General features: G+C 45.7%; 1 protein-coding gene across 1 annotated transcript in view; it reads right to left on the bottom strand.

The window, feature by feature from the left end:
* Positions 1-2318: 2318 nt before the first annotated feature.
* The window catches only part of FAM71D (family with sequence similarity 71 member D), a 19776-nt gene continuing 10970 nt past the window's right edge, over positions 2319-11124 (bottom strand). The window contains exons 5-6 of the mRNA XM_024198601.1: positions 5938-5984; positions 2319-2471 (exon numbers count right to left, since the gene is read on the bottom strand). Of these exons, the coding sequence (XP_024054369.1) occupies positions 2425-2471; positions 5938-5984 (94 nt within the window). The 3' untranslated portion in view covers positions 2319-2424. The remainder of the gene's footprint in view (positions 2472-5937; positions 5985-11124) is intronic.

Genomic DNA, 11124 nt, shown 5'->3' with positions numbered 1-11124 from the left:
CCTAGTTTTCCTTCCCAGAGCTGGATTATAATGAAAATGACCCTTCTACTTACCTCACAATCCAATCTTGGTCCCCATAGCTGCCTGCAGTTTCCTAATCTTCTGGCATTCCTAGAACTCTCAAGCCTCCTAATTGGAATATTAGCCCCCCATTCAAGCTTCTCCAGTCCCAGGGACTACTCCAGGTGCCTGTCCCATCCGCCTTTACCTCTCCAGGCCTAGCCTCAATTAATCACATGACTTCACTACCTCATTTATTATTACCCACTTGAGGAGGTGAGCTGATCTTGTCACAGATGGGCCTGAGGCTCCATTTCCCCTTAAAGGGGCCAGCCAACTTGTCACAGGCCAGCAGCAGATGTTTCAGAGAAAGGTTCAGGCAATCCTATTATTGAAGAAACAAGATTAAGGAATAGCCTGATCATAGGAAAAGTTTCTGCTTTAACCCCATCGGTCAGAGCTGTAGTTGTGGTAGACCCCAAAGTGATGCTCCATCCAGTGAGCACATCTTCAAGTACTACATGGAGCCCTTTAATCCATTTGTAAAGAAATAATGATTTTACAACACTTAATGAGAATATATATATATTTTTGTTAAGTTGAAAGTTGTTGCAATTAAACACTTGCCTGCAGAGTTGTGAATTGTGCTGATGCATGAGTACCAGGAAGTTTTACTATCCAGTCTAATTTTACTTTCTAAGTTGAGTGAAATGCAAACATGAAACAAGCAGTGCCAAAGGTATAAAGTAAATTTGAGTTTAAAAATCTTCCAATTTTAAAGAACAGAGGTATTATTTTATGAGTTTTATGCTGACAACAGCCCATTATAGCTTTCAGATGAGATTTAAAGAGATGGAGAATTGTTGAGCTGGAGATATACAAGAAGGCTGTTTCAAATGGCAGGTGCTGCAGTGAAGGCTCTTGAACCCAGTGAGATTGTAGGATGTGGGAGAGAGCTGGTGGCTGATAGACAAGCATAGGAAGGAGGATGGGAAGTAGAGAATGAAGGGCCATGAGGTAAGCTGGAGCAGGTCCATTGTGGGTTTTAAAACAGGGCAATATCCATTAGATTTTCAAATGAGTGGAGAGATTGTAGCATGAACATCCACTCATATCTTGAAGTATAAGTCTGTTAGATAGCACATACTTAGTGGTGCCGGCCTGTTTATTACATTAATGGGACATATCCTGGTAACCATTAGGTGCTGTAAGAAATGGTGTTTATGATTCAGTCAATGGCACTCTTCTCCTTGAGTCAATATTGAATTAAAGGCTTGACCTAGAGAGAATGAGCACCGTGTTGCTGGAGGGATCCCTTCACTATTACAGCTCTCTGCCATCCTGCTAACAATGGAATATTGGTACTGGTATGAGCTGGATGAAAACTTGTTATAGGCTGGGTTAAAATCCCTTTGAGGTTGGTAGGTGTGAACTCACCCTTCAAATAACACAGCTGTAAACATAAGCCTTACCTAACACAAAAAGTGTGTGTGAGAGAGTCCTGGCGCTTTTGGGCTAAATAGTGTTTTGGGTAGGTGTGTGTGTGTATGAGAGAGAGAGAACACGCAGAAACTGAGGACACAGACGAGAACAGAGAGAGGCAAAGGAAAAAAACAAGAAAGCCTAAGAGTAGCCACGGAGCACAGTATGACCCTGGAAAAAGCGAGAGAGAGCATTTTGGGTCTGTTGGCTAAAGACACTTGGGGTGTAATCCAAGAAACTGCTCCTTCTGTTCTTGATTCTTTCTGTGTTCAGAGACACAGGACTTTGTACATTCTTTGTAAATAAACAAAACTGAATAAAAGAAAATACCAAACTCCATCAATTTCTACTTCCAACTGGAACATCCTCAGGGCCCCGAAATCGGACTTAGCTACTCAGATCAAAAGGGACAACAGTACATAAAGCAGATGAGTTCTACCTCAACTTGCCTGATATGTTCAGTAGCACAGCAGGCATGTCCTGTGCAAAATCCAATAGGAATGCAATGTTTCTACTGATTAAAGGAGTATTCTATATTCTGCCATCATTTGTCTCACTACAACCCTCTGAAAGTTGCTCTGACAAGAAGCACATTTCATCACATAAAAATGTGACCTATATTTTGGCATAAGTATTTAAAATTAAAATGGCCATTTCATATATTATGAGAAAAATGGTCTCATATATTTCACTGGGAATCTAGAGCCCACTGCCAGGGACCAAAACTAATATCTCTTTGGTTGTTCATATTGGATTAGAAAAATAAAGAGATAGTGTTAGTGTTTCAACAATGTTTAATTTCATAATATTAAAAAGTAGGAGACAGTTTTGATGTATCTAGGGTAATTTTTCTTCTCTCTCTTTCCTGCTCCAGTTGTATCGCATCTTCAGACTGCTTTGCTTTGTTTTTTTCAATTCTTTCTTGTTGATAAGCCCCTTTGACTACTTGCAACAGATTACTCCGGATTTACTGCCACTCTTTTGATTTCCTGTAAAGAAACAGCATGAGCACGAGGAAAATAAAGCCCAGGAAAGCAGGGAATCAAAAGAGAGAGAGAAAGAGAGAGAGATCACACATAAAGATATGCACACACACAATTCAGGGCTATGACATTTCTCTTTTCGTCACCACCTCTTAAGAGGTCACAGCATTGAGTTTACCAGAATCAGTGCTTTGTGTTCCATAGTAGGGTGTCCCTACACCTATTACCCCTCACTCATTCCCACAAGCCACTTCTCAGCTGTTAACCTCACACCAGAAGTAAGTGAGGTTCATTCTCTGTGGAACAGCTGAGAGATGTAAAAAGTCTGTGCATACCTGACACCAGTTGACACCACCTGCAGGGTGCTGTCACATTTTTCAGTTGTTAGGCAGGGTTTGAAGATGATTTCTGTTCCTGCTAAAAACTGACCAGTAATTGAGAAATGTGCACAGTTTGCAGGCCACAGCTGGCTCGGGATGAGGAGACACTTCCTCTGCCTGAGAGTGGCCTTCGGAAGGAGAGATGGAAGAATCACAGAACAAATGAAATGAGAGAGAAGCAAGGAAGGAAGAAAAGAAGAAGGGAAAATGGAAGAGAGGGCAAGGGCAACACAGAAGGAAAAACACGTTTGGAGGAGGAAACATGATGGGGGATTGAAAGAATATAGAAGGGAAGAGAAAGAATATGAAAGGATAAAAGATTTAGAGAGGGAAAGGGGGAAAGGAAATGTTAATTAGAGAGAAAGCTGAAAAACTGTAAATTACTGAGGAAAAGAAGCAATTAGACACAGGAGGAAAAACAATGATGTGAAAGAAGAGAAAGGGAAGAACCAGGGGAGATAAAGTCAGTCATTCTTTATAGTTTATAAAAAGTTTATGCAAAAAACACTACCACAAAATACATATAAATGATTGGGTTTATATATCAGGAAATGGAGACATGACTGTCGAGGAGGGATGCTCAGAAAATCTGGTAGTGAAGAGGCAGGTGGACCTGGGAACCCGTTGTTTCAAAATAAAATCTGCTTTGGTTTTTCATGGCTTTTTGCAACATTGATGCTTTTGTGTGTGCAACATTGGTACTAGGGCACCTTTAAGACTAACAGAAGTATTGGGATCATAAGCTTTCGTGGGTAAGAACCTCACTTCGAAAGCTTATGCTCCCAATACTTCTGTTAGTCTCAAAGGTGCCACAGGACCCTCTGTTGCTTTTTACAGATTCAGACTAACACGGCTACCCCTCTGATACTTAACATCGGTACTGTTTTTCTGAAGGCTTTAATGGTTGCGTGTGTGTGAGATGGGGAGATATGCAAAGGTATTTTGGTTCTGGTGGCTTTGGTACATGTTTGTTAGGTATGGTTAAGGCTACAATTTTGTCCTGGAGGTCACATAATCCGTGACTTCTGCCCTGGTGGCTGGGACCTGCAGAGTCCCGCTGCTTCCCATAGCGGCAGGGAGCTGTGAGGTACCCCCGCTGCTTGAGGCAGTGGGCCCCCAAGCTCCCAGCTGCCCTGGGCAGAGTAGGTACCCCGCAGCTCCCCGATGCTTCCGGGGACAGAGGGATCCCCGCAGCTCCCCGTCAGCTGTGTCGGCAGGGAAGACCCCCGCAGTTACCCTGCCACCGCTATGGGGCAGGGGGACCCTGGCAGCTCCCCACCATCGCCATGGGGCAGAGGGACCACCACAGCTCCCCGGCCACTGCCACAGGGCAGGGGGACCCCGCAGCTCCCCGCCACCATGGTGAGGCAGGGGGACCCCTGCAGCTCCCCACCGCGGTGGTGGCAGGGGGATCCCCGCAGGTCCCCACCACCATGGTGGGGCAGGGGGAACCCCACAGCTCCTCTCCACTGCAGGGGGCAGGCGGACCCCTGCAGCCCCCGGCCACCACGGAGGGTAGGGGGATTCCTGCAGCTCCCTGCTGCTGGGGAGGGTGGAGGGGGACCCTGAAGCTCCCCTCTGCTGGGAAGGGAAGAGGGACCCTGGAGCTCTGAGGCTCCATGGGTTCAGCTGCCCAGTCCCTTCCCATTTTATCATGGATATTTTTAGTAAAAGTCACAGACAGGTCACGGGCTTCCATGAAATTTTTCTTTATTGCCCATGACCTGTCTGTAACTTTTACTAAATATATCCATGACAAAATCTTAGCCTTAGATATGGTATCTTATCAGAATATAGTTTACTATAGACCCAATATTCAAGGACTGAATTCTATTTGCTGCACAATTTATGTCAAAGTTAACATTTTCTGCACAATTTATGTGTGATTGTCTTAAAATCTTCTAAAATGTGGGAAATTGCACTGAAATTAAACAATTTCTAAGAAAGGGTAATCCCAGACCCCTTTTAATTTAATACTTTTCACATAAATGTTAATGCTGGAGAAATGTAAATATTGTATATGTATATATGGTGGAAGGATTGAGATAGTGTGCTGAATATGTGCTGATTCACATCTGCCCATAGTCCTTGCCCCAAGTGGGCTTGAATGGCTATTGTGGGAGATGGAGGAAAGAGAATCATAGATGAGACAGTCACAAAGATTCACATACTGTACATAACCACGGGCAAACAGACACATGCAGCAAGACTCTTAGCCAGCCAGATGAATGGACAGGAACTAACACATTAAGTGGGTGAAGGAAAAACAGATTTGTGCAGGCAGACAATGTTTTGAGATTATTATAATTAAAAAAAATTAAATGTGGGTGCATAATGAAACACAATAGGATCCCGAGAGCCATCCATGCCAGGTGAGCCATTGCAAGATCACCACATAGCAGGTAGGAAAAGGAGTGGCCCATAACCAATAAGCCAAGTAGAAAGAGGTGGACAGAGTAACAGCATAAAATATTCCAAGAGTGACTTCCACTCATTCCAATTTCTGTGGCTTGGCTGGAGGAGGAAGTTCATGGGGAGGGTCACAAAAACTCTGGTTCAGATCTCTGCTTTACTAGTATGCAGGATGCGCACACCGCAAATTCAGCCATGGGGTGGTGGAGTTCAAGAATGTATTAAATCTGCTCTTAGTGTCTTGTTACCATTTGGCAGGCAAAGACAGCACCACTTATCCACTGAAAATATAGGAGAAAATATTAACGCAGGGAGTTTTACAGGAGTAAAGACTTATTGTCCAGGTGCCAGATTCTTCCAGAAGGAGGCATTATTGGGAAGGATGTAGAAGTCCAGGGTGTCAGGAAGTTCCCAGTGACTAGATACCCAACTTCACTCTGCACGAGACACTGTATATGGCATGGTCTAAGTATCCTGACTATGGGGAACCCTTAGGTGCTCCAGTCCTAGCTTCTCCCAGCAGAAATCACCATAGGCCATGGTATAGAAATCCTGGCTGTAGGGACTCCCAGCTACTCAAGTTTCAGCCTCTCCTGTGCACACTCATTGTAGGAAATAGTGTAAGAACACAGTTGGTGGGGATGGAGAGGGGAATAAATATTAAAACATTTAATTCATACCTGAAGCCTGCAAATTGTTTTCTGTTTTATACTCTGCTACATTTTCCCTGGAAACAGAAAGTTAAGATGCTCACTTCTGTCACAAATAGTCACAAGAGGATTACATAATACGTTCTGTTATTTTAAACTCTCTCTGTCAGCAGTTGGAACATGCCCTGCTAACTCTGTGTAACTGTGCTGCCCTTGAAATGTAGGTGTGATAGAATATACAGGAAATTTAGATGCTATGGACTGCACTTATGTAACATGCAACTGAACTATTTAATGCTGTTAATGTGTGGTTATGGCCTGAAAAGCGACTACATCAAAATCTCCTTCTCGCTCCATATATAGGACCAGATTGTCCTTGGCCCTTGCATGGGTGCCTACGTGAATGTCACAGTAAGTTTTCACTTCTCTTCCACTTGCCTCCATGCATTCAGGAGTGCAAAGAATCTGCTCCTTTCCTATATCCCCATGGGTGCAATAGCCCCAAAGAGGGTATGGAGGAGATGGGGCTCCTACACCAGATCATAGAGCTGGCCAAGCAGAGAGAGGAACCCGGCTACACCTACCTAGGACGGTGCATCTTTTATGATTCCCTTGTGTACTGGGAAGGTACAATCCCTCTTAGTATTGACACCAGACTGCCTGCCCCCAACACAAGCTTGAGTCTTAAAAGCATAATCTGGCCCATAGTATCTGCTCCCTGGGTAACTTTGACTCAGATCTACTAGCTTTACTGACACAAACAAGTTTTCACTTCTGTTAGTGCTGCAGAATGAATATAGCTACAGCAGCTTAAACTTGATTATGTTGTGTATCATACATTCATAGATTATACCAGGGATCGTAAACCTTTGGCACGCGGCCCATCAGGGAAATCTGCTGGCAGGCCGGGACGGTTTGTTTACCTGCAACGTCTGCAGGTTCGGCCAATCGCAGCTCCCACTGGCCGCGGTTCACTGTTCCAGGCCAATGGGTGCTGCAGGAAGCAGTGTGGGCCGAGGGATGTGCTGGCTGCCACTTCCCGCAGCCCCCATTGGCCTGGAATGGTGAACCGCGGCCAGTGGGAGCTGTGATTGGTCGAATCTGCGGACGCTGCAGGTAAACAAACTGTCCTGGCCCGCCAGCGGATTTCCCTGACGGGCTGCGTGCCAAAGGTTGCCGATCCCTGGAATATACATTTAGAAAACACCTGTTAGGTCATCCAGTCCATCTTCCTGTCACTGCCAAATTATTCTCTTTATTACGTTTATTTATTGTTTTTTCCGGTTTTGTTTTAAATAATAATGAGGCATGTGCAACTCTCCTCCGAGTCTGTTCCAGAGCTTAACAGATCTCACTGAATATCTTACAGATCTTAAATATTCCCTTTCTTAATTTCATCCAATTACTCATATTTCTGTATACCATTCTAAATAACTAGTCTCTGTTCTTGGGACTAAGGCCTGATTTTATGGTTAGGACCCTACCAAATTCACGGTCCATTTTAGTCAATTTAATGGTCATAGGATTTTAAAAATCATAAATTTCATGATTTCAGCTATTTAAATCTGAAATTTCACAGTGTTGTAAATGTAGGGGTCCTGACCCAAAAATGAGTTTTGTAGGGGGGTCACAAGGTTATGGTGTGTGGGGGGGGGGGGGGGGTTGCGGTACTGCTACCCTTCTGTGCTGCCTTCAGAGCTGGGCAGCTGGAGAGTAGCGGCTGATGGCCGGGATCCCAGCTCTGAAGAGAGAGCCGCCATCAGCAGCAGCGCAAAAGTAAGGATGACATGGTATGGTATTGCCACCCTTACTTCTGCACTGCTTCCTGCAGAGCTGGGCCCTCAGTCAGCAGCCGCCACTTTCCAGCCACCCAGATCTGAAGGTAGCAGCACAGAAGTAAGGGTGTCATGGTATGGTATTGCCATCCTTACTTCTGCACTGCTACTGCTGGGGCAGGACCGGTTCCAGGGTTTTGGCCGCCCCAAGCAGCCAAAAAAAGCCACGATCGCGATCTGCGGCGACAATTTGGCGGGAGGTCCTTTGCTCCGAGCCGGAGTGAGGGACCATCCGCCGAATTGCCGCCGAATAGCTGGACGTGCCGCCCCTCTTGGAGTGGCCGCCCCAAGCACCTGCTTGGTAAGTTGGTGCCTGGAGCCGGCCCTGTGCTGGGGTGTTTCTTTCAGAGCTGCATGCCCGGCCAACAGCTGCCACTCTCTGACCACCCAGCATTGAAGGCAGCACAGAAGTAAGGGTGGCAATACCGCAATGCCCCTAAAATAACCTTGCAACTCCCCCCCTGCACCTCCCTGTTGAGTCAGGACCCCCCAATTTTAGAAATGCTGATCTCCCCTGTGAAATCTGTATAGTATAAGGTAAAAGCACACAAAAAACCAGATTCCACGATGGGGAGACCAGATTTCACGGTCCATGATGCGTTTTTCATTGCTGTGAATTTGTTAGGGCCCTAGTTATGGTCTACACCTAAAACTTAGGTCAACCTGCCTATGTAGCTTAGGGTTGTGAAAAATTCACACTCCTATAGTTAAGTTGACCTAAGCCCTGGTATAGACACTGCTAGGTGGATGGAAGAATTCTTCCATCAACTTAGCTACTGCCTCTTGAGGGGGTGGATGTACTTCAGCAATGGAAAACCCTCTTCCATCACTGTAGCAAGCGTGTACATTAAGCACTACAGTGGCATAACTGCAGTGCTTCAGCAGTGCTGCTGTAGCCCTTGTAAAGTGTAGACATAGCCTAAATCTGAAGAGGTGTTCAGTACTTGCAACTCCCATTAAAGTACAGTAACTCCTCACTTAAAGTCATCCCGGTTAACGTTGTTTCGTTGTTACATTGCTGATCAATTAGGGAACATGCTCGTTTAAAGTTGTGCAATGCTCCCTTCTAACGTCGTTTGGCAGCCGCCTGCTTTGTCTACTGCTTGCAGGAAGAGCAGCCCGTTGCAGCTAGCTGGTGGGGGCTTGGAACCAGGGTGGACCAGCAGCCCCCCTATCAGCTCCCTGTATCAGCTCCCCGCTCCCCTAAGGTCCCTGTGCAGCAGCTGCCCAGCAGGCTAGCAGTTGTAGCTGTCCCTCCCCCCACTGCCATGTGCTGCTCCTGCCCTCTGCCTTTGAGCTGCTCCCTGAGACTCCTGCTTGCTGTGCAGGGGGGAGGGAAGGAAGAGGGGGGCTAATGTCATGTGTCCCCCTCCCCCCTGCTCCTGCACCCCGCTTACTCCATCTTCCATAGAGTAAGGGGGACACACCAGGGCTCAGGACGGAGGGAGCTTGCAGCAGCTGCGGTCTCAGCAAGTTGATCTGATTAACAAGGCAGTGTACTTAAAGGGGAAATGCGCATACCTCCCTCCATTTCTGCTGCCTTGTAGAGTGTGAGAGTTAACCCTTGAGGGCTCAGCCAATTGCTAGTTCATCATTTAGCAGTAAGGGAAATATCCCACCCTCTGACTCCTCCACCTCAACCAAGCTTCACAATCATCATCACTGTGTACCACTATTAAATTGTTTGTTTAAAACTTATACTGTGTGTGTGTGTGTGTGTGAAAGTGTAATATAGTCTTTTGTCTGGTGAAAAAAATTTCCCTGGAACCTAACCCCCTCATTTACATTAATTCTTATGGGGAAATTGGATTCGCTTAACATCGTTTCGCTTAAAGTCACATTTTTCAGGAACATAACTACAATGTTAAGTGAGGAGTTACTGTAATGAGAATCTGGTCTTTGGAATTTGCACCTTTTATGTATTTTAGTGCTTCTCAGACCTGAATGCAACATTGCAGGTGCAGGTATGCTGGGGCAGTATAGAAAGGGTGGTTACTTTCCTGGTCCATGTTGTTGCACATCACCAACCCTGCCATCAGCTTAGCTTTGCTTAAAGAATTATTACCATTGTTGTTGGAGACAAAATGACACAGATAGATATTAAGATAACAGTTTGGGTTTGTGATCCTGTCAGTTAGAAAGATGTCTTTTTACCCATAAACTGAGCATGTGTGATATGGAGTAATTGAAAGACAAACATGGAACCCCACAATGCCACATTGACAAAGCTACTTTTTTGCTTCTAATCACATCATAAAAAGTAAGGAGTGGGCTGAGCCCAATTGGCAGAAATGCCAGTGGGACCCTACCCCGCCTTACTAATGAATATGTTATATAAATGTGCTAATGAGCTGCAAACCATTGTATATAAATTAAAAACTATCCATTACAATAATATTTTAAAAATATTTATATTTGATTATTAAAGTGTGTGTTTGTGTGTCTGAATTTAGTGTTAGTGAAAAGTGCCAGACTGACATCCTCAGAAACAGAAGTCTTCTGTTCATCCACAGGTGCAGCATGAACAGTGGCAATACAGTCTACTCCCTCACTGCTGTGACATTTCATCTAATTCCTGACCTAGAGGGATCATCTCCTGGGGTAAAAGGGAAAGTTAATCTCTCTAATTTTATAAATCCTTGGTCTCTGCACTGAAACTACACTCTTGGGAGCTAATCATGGGGGTTGTTTTATGATCTGAACACCTTGCTGCTAGAATTGGACAAAGACCCAACTCATTTCAGAGAACTAGACTAAATGTGAGGTTTGCAGCACGCTCATTTGAACATATACATTCAGATAGAGTGATGTGCGCAAGGCCCTCCACTCCTACCTCAGGTGATGGGTTCTGAATGTTTTGAAGATATGGTGCATGCTTATGGCTTTCCATGTATAATTAGATAGTGCTTTATTCTCTACAAATAGAGTCTGCTACAGTCCCCAGATCTCCTCTCTTCTTTATGTGCATTGTATCTGTGTTTGGATAATTGTATAGTTAATAATGGGGGGAAATTTCAAGGGCACAAATGTAATGTCAGTGGGAGCTGGGTACCTAATTATTATTTGTGTGCCTTTGTAAACCTCTCCCAACACTTGTAACTGTCAACCAGTGGCGTAGCCAGGTTCTAAGAGCAGGGGGAGCAAACATTAAAAAGGCGCCCCCCCCTTGGCTCCTCCTCTGGCCACGCCCCCTTGGCTCTTCCTCCGGCCGCTCCGCGCTCCCCCTCCCCTTGGCTGGCTCCTCTGGCCGCGTTGCGCCGCGCCCCCCCCCCCCCATGGCTCCTCCGGCTGTGCCGTGCCGCCCCCACCCATGGCTCCTCCGGCTGCGCTGCGGGCTGCCTTGCTGCGCCCCCCCTCGTTCCTCCGGCCGTGCCCCCCCCCC

Source organism: Terrapene carolina, unplaced genomic scaffold (genome assembly GCF_002925995.2).
Source record: "Terrapene carolina triunguis isolate 2854851 unplaced genomic scaffold, T_m_triunguis-2.0 Scaffold96, whole genome shotgun sequence".
NCBI lineage: Eukaryota > Metazoa > Chordata > Testudines > Emydidae > Terrapene > Terrapene triunguis.
This window is presented reverse-complemented; position numbering and strand designations above follow the sequence as displayed.